Raw genomic sequence first — 19304 nt, 5'->3', positions numbered from 1 at the left:
ACTGAATATTGCAATTCCAAGGATGTACAAACTCATTTTATTCTACGCTCCTGTCATTATTATCCTGTGCCGTTGCTTAAAAGACACTGGGAATTTCTTGATTGATGGCATTGCTCAGTGTTTGCCTAGGAGAGAATTATGTTATCTCGATTAGAGAGCAATGCAGCAGGATATTCATTGTCACCAAAGTGGGATTTTACTATGGTTCACAGTAGATGTAGTGCAGCCTAGCAGCATGCTTTATAATTCGTGTCTCATATCAGCCGTCCATTTACTAAGAAAAAAAAGCTGAAGTTGAGCAAGCCAGAAAAAATGCTCTCAGACACTGATCGGTAATATAAAAAACAAGCGTGTTGTCATTAATATGCATAATTAAAAAACAGGACAATGTCCTACAATAAATATAATACAGGATTTCTCCCACAGGTTCCCTTTCTTCACACACAAGAAAATACTTTAAAACAACCCAAACCTGTGCATATATGTAGATTATAATATCAACTAAAATGTACTTTTTACAGGAGACACAGAATTCTGTATATTGGACAATTTCAGCCTTTGCTCAAACAGATCCTTAATTGTTGGTAGAAAAGATACAAACGTAAATAATTAGCTGTATTCAGTTTGCCTCATAAAGGAAAAAAATGTCCTTTTGGAATCCAAAATGGCAGTCGAGCATATACAAATGATACTGAAAGTTAGATTTCCAGTTTCATAATTGGCTTCTTCTTAGGGCATCATACCAGAGCTGGTAGGACCAGGTACAGTAGATAAGCCTCTGCTAATGTAAGTGGCAATATAACAACTGCCTCACTTGTAGTTTATTGTCTGTGCAGCGAAACTGCAGTGATGACCAGGAACACAGGGTCCGCAATAAAAAGATTTTTTAGCACCTTCCTAAACTAATAAGATAAGATATTATGTTGAACATATAATGAAATTGCTTAGGGCTTTGCTGGGTTCCTTTACCTCCCAGGCCCCCTTAGCATCCACAGGGCGTGCATCCTCTAGAGTTACACCTCCTATATGGGGTATAAGTCCAATATGTCCAACCCCTATATGCATATGCAGGAACTTACTGCAAAATTGAGAGACACTTAATTGTAGGAGCTGTTTCTCTTTAACTGTACTTTGCAGCTAGTAACTGGCATGCTACAAAACAAAGTTGGCGTTCTTCGTGCCAAGCACAATAAAGTCTTCCAGACGTGTACCCGTAGATTAGAGGTATGCACACTATTAGCACTGCGCTTGGTAAGGCAAGTGCTCTTGTGTTCTTTTTGATGATGATTTTCTTTTGACTTCCCTAGAGTCTTTTTAACTTTCACAGTTGTTAGAACCGAAATTTGTTAGTGTCTGTTGTTAAAAGGATTAAGGGAGTCTAAATTAGTCAAATGCCTGAAATGCTAATGTGTTGCTGTGCACTTCTCACTAAGCCACAACAGGAGAATCCTATTCCTCAGTGGGAGTTTCTTTGCTCTTGCTGGAGGTGATTTGAGGCAGACAGCTGTGCCAGCTGGGCTTATTCCTCTAAGGAATTTGGGTTTAGTTTACTAATTTATTTTTGCTTTACAAAGTTTGCCATTACTGATGGTAAGGTGTGTAGTTATGCTCTTTAATGCAGGACACAGAAATAATGGCACACAACATTTCCCTAAAACTATGCTTTAAATTCTGGGCATCTTGTTTTGTTTCAATGGAAAGTATAGCATTAAAGAAGATTGCAGAATAGTTAAGTAAGTTAACACTAGCAACATCCCTACACCGATATTATCCTTTAACAATGGGCACTCCACTTGGGTGTATCACAATCAGTAGAACAGAGAACAGATTGAAGTTTATCAGAGCACAAGTCACATGACTTGGGGCAGCTGGGAACTTGACAATATGTCTAGCCCCATGTCAGATTTCAAAATTGAATATAAAAAAAAATCTGTTTGCTCTTTTGAGAAATGGATTTCAGTGCAGAATTCTGCTGGAGCAGTACTATTAACCGATTCATTTTGAAATTTTTTTTTTTTCCCATGACAGTATCCCTTTAAAGCAGTGATCCCCAACCAGTAGCTCGTGAGCAACATTTTGCTCTCCAACCCCTTGGATGTTGCTCCCAGTGGCCTCAAAACAGGAGCTTATTTTTGAATTCCAGGCTTGGAGGCAAGTTTTGGTTGTATAAAAACCAGCTGTACTGCCAAACAGAGTCTCAATGTAGGTTGGCAATCCACATAGGGGCTACCAAATGGCCAATCACAGCACTTATTTGGCAGCTGAAGAACATTTTTCATGCTTGTGTTGCTCCCCAACTCCTTTTTTTTCTGAATGTTGCTCACGGGTTCAAAACGTTGGGGATCCCTGCTTTAAAGGCTAGTTTGTATAAAATTGTCTGAGATATTCTTGGTACTATTGCTGGATAACTTGTACAACACTGTTTTCGTCCGTCTCTAAATTAGCTGCTTCATTCTATCCGTGCCGATTATTAAACCTTTGGCCCCTAGTAAAAATGTCTGTGTTAAGAACATCGATTAGTACATTCTTAGTATTTGTAGGCCTAGGGTGGGTGTCAATTCTCAGAACTTCACCACCAATGCCTTGACCCTAGATCAAAGTATTTGGCTTCTGCTGTGTCAAAAAAACAATTATTTTATTCAGTAATGAATTTGGTGTTGTATTTTTACATCCCATGGTTGCAAAATTCTTAAAAGTTTAAATCTATTTTTCTACTTTTCCATTTAGTTGTCACTACATACATAGAAACAGGTGAGGGAAAAGCTTCATACAGGAACAGTATGCCAACTAACCTCATGTCGTGATACTGATCACTCCAGGGTATTTTTTAGATATTATGGGCCAGTGTCAATTCAGCGATAAAATATATAATCTCATGGTTTATCTTGTGAAAACTTACTGTATGGACGAGATTCAATTTGAGGAGAAAAAATTGTTCCTCCTAATTCAGTTCCAGTTTTTCCCCCATAGACTTCAATAGAGTTCTCCTATGATAAACAGTACAACATTTTAAATTGAACCTTGCCCTTGAGATTTCACACTATAAACCTTTTTCTCACTGAATTGAATCTGACTTTAAATATGTTATCATATTAGGAAATGGGTTTTAAAAATTCCAGGACAGGATCCCTTATGACTTGGGGTTTTTTGACATCTTTGTTAATGTAAGATCATTGTAACCTCTGCATTTTTGCTTTAAAGCCCATCAGAGAAATGTCCTCACACTTTCTTGTGTATTCAAAGGACAGTTACTGGATGATTAACACTCCCTATAAATGTTGTTATCATATATCCTTACTATTGAACTTTCCATGTTCTGATCGTGATTCTCCGAGCTCCTGTCATTCTTGGTATGTAGCACAATACTGCAATAATACAGAAGACAAAGCATATATTAATAACAGTATATGAGTCAGCCATCACCACATTAAGTGTAATTACTTTATTATAGTGCTTCCATAATGGTTTTGTATTTTCATGAAGATGTACAGAGAAAAATGATGATTTGTATTGCTAAAAAAAAAGAACTCCGGCTAAAAAATGCTTTCACAGATCTTTAATCTACCAAAACATTCTTGTTAGGTTCCTTAAACACAATAGACCTGCCAAGAGCAATGCACCTGCTACTGGAACTACTGTTAATCACAGCTTTGTCTACAGAAAACCCAAGAATATACCTTGTCACTTGCCTTTTTCCTGTTTGGAAATTGCACATTAGCCCATCAAAATTGCTCCGTCATGCTCAGCTCTGCCTTTAATGTAAGCCTTCTTCTATTCAGTGAGGACATGGCTCTCGGTAATTGTGTTGGCATTGGCTTTAAAAGTCACATTGTGCCCTTCTCTTCTGTTCAAGAGGCCATTTATAAAGCACTTGTTTGGCAAGACAAGGTGTGCGCAGACTGGAGAAAGCTTGGACAGCTGGTGCTGACTCTGCACCTGTTACCCAGCACCTGTGTATGAATCAGTTGCAAGGACACTGCCTTATAAATGAAGAAGAGGCTCTCTCTATCATTGCCAGCACCAGACCCCTCACTGCCACAATCACCCACTAACACATACCAAACAACTCATTCTTGCTTCAAGAATATAAAGCTTGAAATCATCTACAGGATAGAAAAGAATTACTACAGGGACCTCCTAGAGCAGTGATCCCCAACCAGTAGCTCGTGAGCAACATGTTGCTCTCCAACACCTTGGATGTTGCTCTGAATGGTCTCAAAGCAGGTGATTATTTTTGAATTCCAGGCTTGGAGGCAAGTGTTGGCTTCATAAAAACCAGTTGCACTGCCAAACAGAGCCTCAATGTAGGTTGACACTTGACAGTCCACATAGGGGCTACTAAATGGCCAATCACAGTCCTTATTTGGCACCCCAGGAACATTTTTCATGCTAGTGTTGCTCCCCATCTCCTTTTACTTCGGAACGTTGCTCACGGATTCTAAAGGTTGGGGATTCCTGTCCTAGAGCATACCTCCCAACTGTCTCGTTTTGAGCGGGACAGTCCTGATTTTGACAGCTCAGTCCACAGTCCCGGATTGTTACTGAAATGTCCCGACTTTCTCTTTCATCTCCTGCACTGATTCAAGATAACTTAATTGGTTTTTGGCAGAGAGCCCAGAACATTTAGCAGGTGCACTTTCGATATATTTGTAACAATTTAAGATAAGCAGGTCTCGTGGGAGAACATAGACTCACAGCTTAAAGGGCAAATCAGGTACAAGAGGGGGGTTGTGGGTGCACTCCTAAGGCCATATAAAAATATATATAAATACAATAATCCCCTGTCTAAAAAAAAGAAAAACAGGGTTTTTTGTTACAAAGTTATGATCATAAAATTGGTAAGCCGCCATACCACGTCAAGGTAAACCCCATACGGCGGTCCCTAACCTGTTTACCTGTGATCAAAATTTAAAACCTTGGTTTCAATCTGGACTAGATCCTCCCCCACCACCTGCATATGAGGCTTTTGTAGGGGAGACTGCCCAGACCAACGCCCAATTAAAAAAAAAAAAAAATAATGTGATTGTGAAGAGACTATAATGAAGGAAAAGTAAAGTTGTATATATAAGTGCACACTTGTATGTGTATGTGTGTGAGTATAAGTACAGGTGTGAGTATAGATTTAGAGGGAGATGAAAAAGGAAAAGCTAAATGTGGAGTGTAATAGGTGTAATGTGTGTGGGTCTGTGCAAGTGTTACCTAGTGATAAGTGCAGCAAATATAATGGGTGTCTCACAGGCGTTGGTAATAAAAAGGCCAAAGCCTCCCCAGCCGCTAGCATTTGTGGCTTTTGAGGGAGAGAAATTAACGGTGGCCCTATGTCCTTGTTGTTTTTGATTAATCCTTGGTTTGGGCAATTTTTCTCCCTTAAAAGCCACAAATGCTAGCGGCTGGGGAGGCTTTGGCCTTTTTATTACCAACGCCTGTGAGACACTCATTATATTTGCTGCACTTATCACTAGGTAACACTTGCACAGACCCACACACATTACACCTATTACACTCCACATTTAGCTTTTCCTTTTTCATCTCCCTCTAAATCTATACTCACACCTGTACTTATACTTATACTCACACACATACACACACAAGAGTGCACTTATATATACAACTTTACTTTTCCTTCATTATAGTCTCTTCACAATCACATTTTTTTTTTTTTTTAAATGGGCGTTGGTCTGGGCAGTCTCCCCTACAAAAGCCGCATATGCAGGTGGCGGGGGAGGATCTAGTCCAGATTGAAACCAAGGTTTTAAATTTTGATCACAGGTAAACAGGTTAGGGACCGCCGTATGGGGTTTACCTTGACGTGGTATGGCGGCTTACCAATTTTATGATCATAACTTTGTAACAAAAAACCCTGTTTTTCTCTTTTTAGACAGGGGATTATTGTATTTAAATATTTTTTATATGGCCTTAGGAGTGCACCCACAACCCCCCTCTTGTACCTAAAGGGCAAATCACCTTCATTAGCAAAACTGTAATAACATATAAAAACCACAGAACTTTCATAACCTGCCAAATTTTGTAAAACTAATTAGAGGTGTGGCTACAAAAAACGGGCATGGTTAAAAAATTTCACCACACTACGTGCAGCAAATCTTTCTCTCAATTAATCCTCATTGGAAGCAAAGCCAGCCTATTGGGTTTATTTAATGTTTAAATCATTTTCTAGTAGACTCAGGGGGTCATTTACTAAAGGTTGAATTGATTTTTACCCAAATATTTGAGTTTTCGATGGTATTTTCAGTCAAAACCCACTTACTTCATTTATCCAAAAAATGTAATTTTTTCTGGGTTTTTTTTAAACTCAAATTTTTCGAGATTTCGTATACCCCAAAGCTATTAATAGCTCAAATCCAAAAATCCGAAGCTAAAAGCTGTCGAGGTCATGTAGAAGTCAATGTCAGAGGTCCCTTCAACCATTTGAAGATGTGTGTAGCCTTCATGATGTTCGGGTTTTTTTCGGTGGGTTTTCGATGGGAAACTCGATTAATTCGAGTGATTATAGTTTTTTTTTAATTCGAGTTTTTGGGTTTTTCACCCTGAATTCACTGATTTGAGTTTTTTACATTCAAGTTTTTTTCTTAAATCAGAAAACATTTGAGTTTCAATTGAGGTATAGAAACCTCCCAAACCTACTGACACTAAAAAAATACTTTTTAAAATATGAATATACATCTACATCTAAGTTATTGTTAGTTGAAGTTCCTAAACCTGACTGTTTTGCCAACCTGACTGTCCCATCTCAGCCTGTCAGTTAAAGTTTCTAAAGCTAACAGACTCCTGCTGCACAAATATGGCAGCCCCCTAATAGAGGAACATGGGGCATCAGACAGCTAATATAAAAGCATTGTGCAAATACGTTATGGTGAAGTTATAAGTAGCTTTCAAAGGCAATATTATGATAGATGGAAAAAATTTTTGGTGTCAGTATCTCAAGGTATGAAGATCCAAATTACAGAAAACCACAGGTCCTGGCATTCTGGACAACAGATCCCTAAACCTGTATTATAAAAACAGGGTTTGGATATGAGCAGAGTCACTTTACATCACTGCCACAAACCCAGCCTGTGTAACTGTGCCAAGCTAGGCTCACTATTTGATTATTAACAATTAGCATTAAGTGGAGGTGACTATGGCACATATAAGTTTAAATTACCATGAATTATACTCAGCGTTACTCAGGTGTATATTATGAATATATTATCAGTGCCCTGAAACCATCTCATAGTTATTCAGATAAATGGCCATTAAAACATTCTCCAGTGTGAATCTTTTGCCTGTGGCTTGGTTCTTCAGTCATAGAAAAAGCATAGATAGTACTTCTCAGTCTCCACATGGATGACAAAATACTTGCAGTTATATAAGTGCAATTTTCTTACCTTAGTTGTAGTGGAAAATAAAATGTTTTAATTCTTCACTTTCTAAATTTCAGGCCAAGGAGGGTAGACTTTCCTTGTGCTTTATGTGATGCTTTATAGAACACAAGTTATCCTTACAGATAAGGAGTGTGCAGCAAAATGCCTTTTCCCTTGTCTAGCAAAATGATATATTTAACATGTATAGTAGTATGAATAGCAGTGCAGGAAATATCACAGGTGCTATTATCTCAGCAGATGGTAGAGTATTTAACTGAAAGCAAATCTTTCTCAGGTCTCTGTGGGCTGGATTTATTCTTCTGAGATTAATGGTCCGTGGAAAGGGAATCTGGATTTGTCAGAAATCGGGGAACTAATTATGTCCTGCAAAACCAGAAGAGGATCATTTTATTGACTACTAGTGCAGTGTCACTGACTGCTTGTCAATAGCTCTAGATTTTCCACATTTCCCAGCTCCTAGTGCCAATATAGAAACATTAAATACAGATAGTAAGAGGGAGTAAGTCAAGCCAAAATTATGGGGATTTTATTTTTTTTTATGATGTAGTTTCTTTAAGGAAATGTTTGAGAGTAGGGATATGGGTGTATTTTAGCTGATTGATATAAGTGCTACTTCAAATGTAGGCTTCATTTAGGTAGTAGAATATTGAAGCAGTGGCTAATTGGGGGATTAGTGTAGTTATATAGATATTTGGTGAACATACCACAACCACAACGCTAGAGTTATTTTATATTTAGGACAACTCAATATAAAATCACTTAGAGTAGAACTACATGGACGTTTTTGGCACGATCTGACGCACTGCGACAAAACGCCTGTGACAAGTCCCATGCAACAAAAATAAGGTAAGTTAATGCATTTTCGCATGGTGTCGCAGGCATTTTGTATCGCGTCGGATCGCGCCAAAAACGTCCATGTAGTCCTACCCTTAGATAAACTATACCCCTAGAATGAATGGATACTTAACCAACAGATACAGGTATGGGATCTGTTACCCGTAAACCTGTCATCCAGAAAGCTCAGAATTAAGGAAAGAGATAGGTACTAGGTACTAGGTACTAGAAGGTACTGGTCACTTCTCCATGTTTTTGGTATATGATTATTTATTAGTTTAGTAGCCTACTGTATGCAGGGTTATGCTCAAAATAAAATCAGATGGCTGTTAAAAGACCTGCAGATGTAAGATATTGGCCCTCCCCGGAAACACATTCAGGAAACCCTTTATCGAGAAAGCTTCGAATTACGGATAGGCCATCTCCCATAGACTTCATTTTATCCAAATAATCGAAATTTTTAAAAATGATTTCCCTTTTCTCTGTAATAATAAAACCGTACCTTGTACTTGATCCAAACTAGGATATAATTCATCTTTATTGGAAGCAAGACCAGCCTATTGGGTTTGTACATAGTTTTTAAGTAAACTTAAGGCATGCAGATCTAAATTCATCAATCAGTTGTCTGGAAACCCCAAGGTCCTGAGGATTCTGTATAACAGGTCCTGAGCATTCTGGATAACAGGCCCCATCCCTGTAGTTTAAATGATATTAAGTGGCCTATTATAGAATCTTACCAACCTGGCCATATATTATTATAGCGACCTACATTGTTCAGCAGTATAGTTTTTATTTAAGGACTGTGCCCTGGTTGATATCTTATTGAACAATCTGAATGGTGTGTTGTTGTTCAAAAGGCAGAGCAGAAGTAGCTTCATAGTTTCTGTCTATTCAGTCTCTACAGCATTTCTATGGGAATTTGACTAAAGTTTAGAATCTTTCCGTTTAATGAAGGGTCTGGCAGGATAATATTATTTCAAATCTAAGCTTTACCTTATGCACATGCATTTGAAGAATATATGGAGTTTGTACATTTACCATTTATGTGTATTTTTACAGCTGCCACTAGATTACTGGATTATGAATGTTTAGGCTTTATGCCTATGTTGTTCTGTGTGTCTATTGAGAGTGCAAGGGATGAGCATGTCTGTCCTGTTGCACTGCACTGTGTTTCTCTGGGGAGCTGCACAGTGCCAGATAATAAGGGTATATTTGACTAGTCTCCTAGCAACGCTGGGGGGGGTTATTCTGGAATTTGGGTGATCATTTATGAGCAGAGCCTTTAATATCCCGTTTCGTATGCAGCACAAGTGTAATTACCATGAGTTCATTAACACAGCGTGGTTCAGATCAGGCTTGGGGGAAATATGTGGGAATGAAGTGAGGAGGGAAGATGCAGAAGGAAGGTGTCAAATCTACATTGACTTGAAAGAGAGACTTACTCTGCTTCTGTGGCTTTTATCAAATGATAACTGGTGATTGTTTTACAGAAGTGGACTGGAGAGGATTCATACATTGGTGCTTTCATTTCTCACTTTAGATCCTGAACTCATAGGCCATAAAATACACTTGTAGAATTAATTTTTGTGGAACATGTTGAATAAAGGTTTGCAACTTAGGAGTTTTTAGGAACACCAGACACTCACATGCTAAAGCTGGCCATAGACACGCAGATCCTATCGTACGAATCGAGGATTCGTACGATTTTCGGATCGTGTGTGGAGAGTGCCGACAGCTTTTGTCCGGCGGAGATTGGTCGTTTGGTCCCGCCCGACCGCCGGAGCCTTTTGCGCATTGTAATCGGATCGTTCGGCCATATGGCCGAACAATCGGATTACCCCCGATAGGGGCAGGATCACTTGGGTTTAAATTCTGTACTCGACCCCTTACTGACAGATACACCTATGACTAAGTGCCGGAGGGTGCGAAACGCGTAAGGTGGGATATGTGGGGTAGTATGTACTAGATACTTTTTTAAATGTGAATACTTTACTTTAAGAGGCCTTGGGACTTATATCGTTTTTGATATAAACCTTTCTTACCCTCGACATGCTCGTTAATGGCATATCGGGGAAAGTCTATGGCCACCTTAAGGAACAGCAGGCACTCCCAGATCCCAGGCACTCAAAAACATAAGGCAGAAAATAAGCACTCTTAAAAATTGTCACAGGTCACTGCAAAGACCTGTGTTCCCCCATAAATATAGTTCAGCTATCAGCAATTGTATTTATAAGGGGCAATGTCCATTACTACGCAAGTTAGGGTGCGTCTGTAGCTAGTGCCAGAGTGATGGCAGTGCTTTTGTTCTTGTACCCAGAGTCAAAGTAAAGGACCCCTTAAAGGAAATGTCAACCCCAAAATGTTGTTTATTTTTTTTGCCTAATAAAAGAATACATAATTCTAAGCAACTTTGCAATATACATTCATTACAATTTTTGTATATGTAATGCTACTGAAAGCAGTGTTTGTCCCTTTCTATTCTCTGCTCTGGGGCCTCAGACTGTTGATAACAATGTAAGATAAACCAGCTTTTTTTTTTTTCAACATTGTTTAAAAAGTAACAAATAGGAGCCAACGTTAGGTAAATACTACTTTCAATAACAATAGTTTTTACAAATAATTTTAAAAGCACTGAAAATTTTAATAAATGTATATTGAAAAGATGCTTAAAATTTCGTTTTCATTTATAAGGCAAATTTTTGTTTTGGGGTTGACTTGCCCTTTAAGTCTTCAAGGGGATGCCCACCCAAGAAGTTTTTTTAATTAAAGAAAATTAAATCAGAAGGCATTTTTAAAAACATGTTAATTATATGTAATCATATTATTATAATTTGCAAATATCTGCCTAATTATATTCTCATTGCTACTTTTTCTGTATGAATGCTACCCTTAGTGCTTATTTAAGGTGCTCTTGTGCTCCCCTTGTGCCGATGAAAAATGCAGTGCTCAGTACAGAGGGTAGTGTCAGGATGCACAGCCATTTCCTTAAAGGGGAACTATAGCAAAAATTAACATTTAATATTAGCTTCAGCACACTGAAATAAGCAGTTTTCTAAATATAATCAATTTAAAATTCTGTACCGTTTCTGAAATAAACAAGTTTATTCTCACTATCTGTCTCTCATATATGTTTCTCTTCATTCTCTGAGTGTCAGATATTCATTGACAGTTAGATCCAATATATCTTATAGGGGGGCTCCTTTTGCCTAGAAGATGTATTAGAGTTCACTATATTAAACTCACCAGACATTAATGTCTCTCTACATGCAGAATTTGTGCAAAAGGCAGTTATTTTGTTAGATTTTGTTTGTACTGGAATCAGTTATTTGAGTGAGCTCTAATTCATCTGCTAGGAAAGGAAGCCCCCCTATTAGATATATTGGAGCATTCATCTGACATCCAACTGCTGCATGAAAAGAGAATAAAGAGAAACAAATGCTGAGAGAGGAATAGTGAAGTTAAACTTGATTATTTCAGAAACAATGCAGAATATTTAATTGATTGTATTTAGAAAGTTTCTTACTTCAGTTTGAGGAAGCTTTCATTTTAGCGATTGTTTCCCTTTAACTAAGGCAGGTGATAAGGACAGGGCCATCAAGCAGGCTTCATGTCCTTCTGATACTACCTTGCACCTCAAAATGATTCATATGTGCCTCCCCCCACCCATTACTTTTGAATAGAGTGCAGTCCACAGTTCTCTGCCTTCCAAAATTTAGCACAAAGGTCTGCGGCTATTTGTTCACACCCAGACACAGTGTGCAAAGTGTAAAAAAATGCTGATTGAGGCCTATTTTTGCTCACTGCGCTTAGGTTTGCAAATAAACCCCACATAGTGCTAAAGAAGCATGACTCAACATAAACCACAAGATGGAGCTGTAAGAATCAACAACAATAACCAAAGGTTGCTTTAGAAGAGTGACTAATAATTCCCACCTCAGGATCTACACTTTTTATATATCCTCAGAAAACACAGGTATTGTGATCAGCGGTTCATATGGATGTGCCAGAATGAATCATTCACGCATTGATCCCGCTGAGATACAGAGACAGATCATTGAAGGAACAGTAACACCAAAAAAATGAAAGTGTTTTAATGGAATGACAATATAATGTACTGTTGCCCTGCGCTGGTAAAACTGGTGTGTTTGCTTCTATTTATATAAATAAGCTGCTGTGTAGCAATGGGGGCAGCCATCCAAGTACATGATACAAAGTATATAACAGATAAATTCTGAAGTATCCCATTGTATACTACAGACCTTATCTGGTATCTGCTTAGTATCCTGTGCCTTTTCTACTTATTCAGCTTTGAATGGCTGCCCCCATGGCTACACAGCAGCTTATTTATATAAACTATAGTAGTGTTTCTGAAGCAAACACACCAGTTGTACCAGTGCAGCACAACACTGCATTATTAGGCGTTACTGTTCCTTTAATAGTACACTAGTGAGACAGTTTGGGAGTCCAAGGACAAGGATAAAACACTCTGCTCTACAGTGTGTGTGTAATCAGTGTTGTACAGTCTGGGTTCTAAGCCAGGAGTGTGGGTACCTTTGAGGCAGATGATACTGTACTTAAAAGGGGGAATGAAACAAAGGACAATGGATAAGGAGAACTTTTAGTAAATATGCTGAGAAAAACTAGAAAAGCAAGGCACAAGAGGTCAAACTGTTAAATCACATTATTGTCTAAAGCAGAGGTCTTCGGACATTTGGGCTTGAGTCCCGTTTATGGTCAAACCCCACCTAGATCATAAACTTAGTATAAGATAAATGAAAACACTGGATATTCAAGGATTTCCAGGGATATCTAAGACAAAAAATATACATTCAACCCCAACTTTTTTCAAAATGGCCTCTAGGCTGGGCTGCCCTGTCCACTCCTTTGAGCCCCCACTAGTGGTGACAACCATTCAACCTGGGAATGACTGGTCTTAAGAATTACAAAATGAAGGTGTGTTTAACTTCAAGGACATTTGGAGTATGTGTGCCTTCTGCTGTTGAAGTGAATTGCACTAGTTCCCTTTGCATATATTATTTATTATACAATGCTGCTGTGACATTTGTAACTACTGTTGAAACAAGTAAGGTCAGCCAGTAACATTGCTATGGTTTATTATGCCTACACAAATGATAGATCTTTATGAAATGGAGACTTTTCCGTGTTCCAGGCATATCCTTTTACAAGTTCCTGGAAGTGAATGCCTTAAGGGGACGCCATCAACAAAAATAAATAGATAGAAACTTGTTTGCATGTTGCCATCCTTTATCCTTGAATGTGTCCGCTGTACCTTCTCTGTGACAGAATGTGGCTCTGGTACTGATGGTTCTGGTTCAGGGGAGGATAGCGAGTGTGAGCAAGATCGATGCAGGCGCTATGGTGGTTCATGGGATGAAGATGCAGAGGACGATCGTTGCGTCTGCGACTTTACCTGTCATGCTGTGCTGCGAAACCTGGTAAGTTCTTTGGATAATGCCCATCTATCCCATTCTGCAGCTAAAACTGTGTAATTACATTTTTGTGGCCAGTAGTTGGGACTTTTAACTCCCTGTATAGTCAAAAAAGCCAACACTGGGGGACTGCAGTGCAAAACAGATGCAAGGTTGTTTGGCATTTTTATAATGCTAGTGATCATACTAAATTGTGGGTGCTAATAGAGCAAACCAAAGTCACACTGTGTAAACTGTATTGTACATTCTGCTCATATATTTCTGCCACAATGTATTTCTTAGGTTTGTGGATCGGATGGCATTACATACTCTAATGAGTGTGAGCTAAAGAAAACCCGCTGTGAGAGACGTCAGGACCTGTATGTGGCTGGGCAGGGTCCCTGTCGAGGTGAGAGACAGGATTATTACATATTTTACTGTCTCCTGCAATCCATTCTCTCGTGGGAGCTGTTTTTTTCCCCATGATTTGCTATGATCTGTGATAGCGTCTTTGGCCATTTATAAGCCTTGCAGATTCCTGAGCAGAATCTCATGGCAAAAAAAATTCACTGCAGGATTTGGATTATTGTCACACAGTTGACAAATGGTAGGACGCCGATGAGAGGTTTATGTCTGTAGGAAAAGTCTTAAATAAAAACATGTATCATTTAACTCTTAAGTGCCACACTGCTCTCTAGCAGCTAATAGCAGAAGCATTCTTTTTTCCATGTCTATGTGAAATTTGGGTATACCTTCCAGAATATAGAATAATATTGCTGCTACATGCACATGTTAAGCCATCTATTATGGGCATGTGAACAATTACTTTCATTACATGAAATGGGTATTCAGGCACAGTAGCATGGAGAAGTCTGTGGGACTGATTACCAATAATGGACTCTTCCAGAACACATGCAGCCTGACATATAGACGCACAAAAACCCCCACAACATTACACTGATTGTACTACCTAATAACACAGACACAAAAGGGGCATAATAGAGTGCAAAATTGAGATGGGCTGCACACTATAATCAATTGACCATTTTCTTATAAAGTGCTGTACAACATTTCTGTTGTTCCCCTTAATTATTCCCTAAAGTGGGACCTGGCTGCTGATATTATGGTCTTTCAAAAGTACAATGGGCACATACTCAGTTCATTATAAAACCTATTAAAAAGCTGATAGAAGCAAATCAAGAGCATTTTTGTTTGCAACAATTCAAATAGTATAATTTTGGATCAAGTGGGGTTGAGCTGGCTTCATGAAACAGCGTGATATAGACTGCATCATATTTGATCCTCACTATTAATAGCACGGGCTTAGGTGTAAGCATCCCATTTCCATTGTATTTTAAGAGTAGTTGATGCTGTATTGTTTAGCAGCCCTGCAGAGTAAATGTGCTCAGTAGGAAAGTCAGTAGGAAAGTAGGAAAATGCTCAGTAGGAAAGTCTGCAGCTGCCTCTTTCTCTATCTAGTGTTCATGTCCCCTGTCATCTCTACAGCAGGGCTGCTTGTCTTTCCTTATCTGACCCCCCTCCAACAACCCATCATGTAACAAAATCAAATGACAAGAACTCAGTTTTTTAGCACAAGGAGCTGTTTTACTCAACTGCATTTGAGAAGCATTTGCTTATCACAGATGTTTGCAAGTTTTTTTTTATCCATTATAGTTTATATGATAAGAAGAGATACTTTTATATAAGGTGCAAGAAGATATTTTTTTTTTTAAATAGGGAGCATGAATCCCTTTAAGAGGGATGCTGCTTATAAGGGATGCACTGAATCAACTATTTGGGATTCAGCCAAATCCTAGACTCCTTTGAGAAAGCTTCAGCCGAATACCGAGCCGAATCTGAATCCTAATTTGCATATTAGGGGCGGGAAAGGAAAAAGTGGAAAAAATGTTTTACTTCCGTTTTTTGTGACAAAAAGTCACGTGATTTCCCTTCCTGCCTCTAATTTACACTTGTAGATTCAGATTCGGTTCAGCAAGGCCCGAGGATTTGGCTGAATCAGAATCCTGCTTTAAAGGACAAGGAAAGTCTAAAATAGAATAAGGCTAGAAATGCTGTATTTTGTATACTAAACATAAACATGAACTTACTGCACCACAAGCCTAATCAAACAAATGATTTATGCTTTCAAAGTTGGCTACAGGGGGTCACCATCTTGTAACTTTGTTAAACATCTTTGCCTGACCCTGACCCTGCACATGCTCAGTGTGGTCTGGGCTGCTTAGGGATTGTCATAAACAAAGCTGCTTGAGTTCTGCATGGCTGGTAAGTAAGGTGGGGGCTCCCCCTGCTATTCATAAGTTTGATTGTTTCCCTGCTCAGCATTTAGGGACCATCTGACAATTCCTATCCACAGCAGTAAATGAAGGGAGAATTTCACTGCATACAGTCAGGTTTCTTATAAAAAATGGTACACATTTTTTAATTAAAGTATATTGGAGATAGGTTTCTTTTTCATTAAAGAAAGTAAAAATGGGATTTTATTATTTTGCCTTTCCTTGTCCTTTAAAAGGCCCAGTCCTGGATTTGGTGCATCCCTGCTGCTTATACATGCAGTGCTTGGACCTCTGTTATGGTATAGCCAGCATTTGAACCACTGAACAAAATTTGTGTTTGTAGGCTTTGTTAATATACACTGTTTTAGCCTAATAAAATAATTGTTATTTTAAACTTTTGTTCCTGACTACTAGAGTCTTGGTTGGATGAACAAATATGTATCTCTTAATTACTCCATAATTACTGTGATTTCATTATTTTTAATGATTTCATGCTTAGTGCCACCCTATCCAGCATGGAAGCATTATATGTTCTCTCTCTGAGATTCTTTGGGGGAAATGAGGTTGACTGTATATTATGGAATGTAACTACTGTGGTGCCTTTAACCTCACTCTGTGGATTTTTTTTCAACAGCTGCCACCACCAGCTCTCCTCCTTTGGTGCCACACTGTAGTCATACTGTGTATGGCTGCTGTCCTGACAATGCTACAGCTGCCCTTGGCGTTGGCCTGGCCGGATGCCCAAGTAAGATTTTTCTCATTTTGTTTCACTAATAAATCATAATGATGCCAAAACCCAGAAATTATTTAATAATTGTATTAGTCAAGATTTTGACATAATAGGAATTGCTAAAGATTTTGTTGCTTGTGGCATTAGAATCGTCGGTACATTTATCTGGGTAAGGCACAACTAGATAAACAGCTTTTCTTAAGAAAGAATTTAGGAACCTGCACCAGCAATTCATATATTAAATGCAGAAAGGTACGCACAATTATGCAATGATGTAGGTTATAGAGCGGTTCTGTAAAGCAATACGTATATGTATTATTATTATTAATATGTAGTAATGCTTGCTGTAGGAAGGCAGATATACAAATGGTACTCACATTTAATCACCTAATTTCTCTGTCAAGCATTGCTATGTGGCCCACCAAAGAAAGGGTTAATTGTGCTGCTTATCTGAGATAGTCAATAGATTGTCAATATCTGAGTCAATAGATTGCCAAGCCAGGCTAATCACAAAGGTGCACTTACTGATACAATTGCTCTCCTGTAAATGCAAGTCAATAGGAAAATAAGAAATCTTCATTTTCCTTACTAATCTCTCCCATGGACGCTGTCTTTTAAATGTCAGCCAAAGTACCTGGCACCTGTTAGAGAAGCCATAGACAGCTGCTCTCCCCACATGTGTACAATGAGCAGCATGGCATGAGTAATTCACCTCATTTTTATTTATTAATCTGCTTTGCTGAGCGGAATCAGATCACGTCTCTGTGACTGCACATTGAGAAGCATGATGGCCCCAGCCCCTGGGCACGTGCTACCTGACGCAAGCTAAAGATTCATTCATTCATAACTATACTTCTTCCTAGAAGAACACCTTTATAAATGCAAGCAGTTGCATGGTTAGTCACACACACACACACACACTCTACAGGTATACAGACACACACTCACACCTATACTATAAACAGTATACAGTGTACATCTATACACTCACATATATCAACTATATAAGTCATCAAAGCCCCTCTTAGAGTCATTAATAGATCTGCCAACATCACACAGCAGATCATTCCACAACTTTGCTGTGAAGAACCCCCTACACTACTTCAAATTACAGTTCTGTTCCTCAAGTCTAAAGTGGGGGTTTCTTCTTCTTTGAACTTTCCTACAGTAAAACAATATCCAATATCTGTCTATAATGTACTTTAACATACTTGTAGAGTACAAGTCAAATCCTTCTCAAGTAAGGAGGCCCCCAACACAATACTATAAGTAGCATCTATGTTATTTCTGCCAAATTCATAACTGCATTTATCAAGACTGAACCTAATTTGTCAGTTTGCTGCCCAGTTTTTCAATGTAGGTTAAATCTCTCTGCAAAGTAGCAACATCCCGCCTGGTCCTGCACAATTTAGTATCATCAGAAAAATAAAGATAGTACTTACAATGCCAGAAACTCATCCCAACAGTTATAATTCCACTTATGTCAACTATTCTCTTACACTTTACATTAACACTAACATTACTAGTAGCTTGATTCTACTTAGCAGCTGGGATATACTCCCCATAATGGGCCAGATTCAATTCAGTGAGAAAAAGGTTTATCACGTGAAAAGTCATGTACCGTACAGGATTCAATTTGAGATGTAATTCAATTCAGGAAAATGTATCTCACAGTTTATCATGTGAAAACTCAATTGAAGTCAATGGGGAAAAATGGAACTGAATTTGGAGAAAAGTTTTTCTCTTTGAATTGAATCACGTGATAAATCAGGAGATAACCGTTTCTCACCAAATTGAATCTGGCCCAATGTTGTTGGATGTGCAGGATCACAGTGATTAACTTATTAGCTACCAGCAGCAATGTATCGTGGCCCACTTAAAGCCAAATATTTAAAAAATAGTTTCAGTGTCAGACTGGGACACCAGGGGTCCACCCAAAAACCTTAGACCAGGGGCCACCAAAAGACCTTAGATCAGAGGCCCACTCTCAGTATTAGTATAATTCCTCTCCTCACGGAACCTCTATTCTGCTAGTCTCTTTTCATTACATGATATAATCTATTATTAAATCTATTTAGTCTCTTTGTTCTCATAGAAATAGGTAATGGCCATGAAATATGCCAAATGTTTTGAAGCAGGAGGGCCCACTGAGACCTGGGCCCACAGAGAGTTTTCCTGATATCCCTGTTGGCCAGTCCGACACTGAATAGTTTTATGCAGGGAGGCTAATGATACATTTGAAACTGGCAAAATGGTTAAACATTTTCTGCATTAGGCGCATTTGGCGAAATTCAGTTCAGTGAAAAAAAGTTATCTCCTGGTTTGTCACGTGAAAACTCATGGACAGAATTGAATTCGAGGAGTAAAAACTTTTCTATAAATTAAATTCCAATTGTTACCCATAGATTTCAATAGAGTTTTCAATGGATAAACTGAGATCATTTTATCTAAATGTAATTGCATCGCAAACTGAATCTCATTCATGACTTTTCACTTGATAAAACTTTTTCTTACTGAATTGAATCTGGCCCATTGTATGGTAGGTTCTGCTGTTTCAGGATGTGTTTTTCAGATCTGCAGTGTCTTGGGGGAAATGTCAGCTCTTTACTGGAAGAATTAACAATGACGTGGGAGC

General features: G+C 38.5%; 1 protein-coding gene across 8 annotated transcripts in view; it reads left to right on the top strand.

Annotated features, from left to right (window-relative positions):
* Positions 1-19304, top strand: part of LOC108696525 (agrin) — a 291780-nt gene that overhangs the window by 217333 nt on the left and 55143 nt on the right. For all 8 annotated transcript variants that reach the window (XM_041569323.1, XM_041569326.1, XM_041569324.1 and 5 more), the window contains 3 exons: positions 13521-13672; positions 13949-14054; positions 16574-16684. In XM_041569323.1, the coding sequence (XP_041425257.1) occupies positions 13521-13672; positions 13949-14054; positions 16574-16684 (369 nt within the window). The remainder of the gene's footprint in view (positions 1-13520; positions 13673-13948; positions 14055-16573; positions 16685-19304) is intronic.

Source organism: Xenopus laevis, chromosome 7L, assembly GCF_017654675.1.
Source record: "Xenopus laevis strain J_2021 chromosome 7L, Xenopus_laevis_v10.1, whole genome shotgun sequence".
NCBI classification, from domain to species: Eukaryota; Metazoa; Chordata; class Amphibia; order Anura; family Pipidae; genus Xenopus; species Xenopus laevis.
Note: the sequence above shows the minus strand (reverse complement) of the source record. Positions and strands in the feature narration are given on the sequence as shown.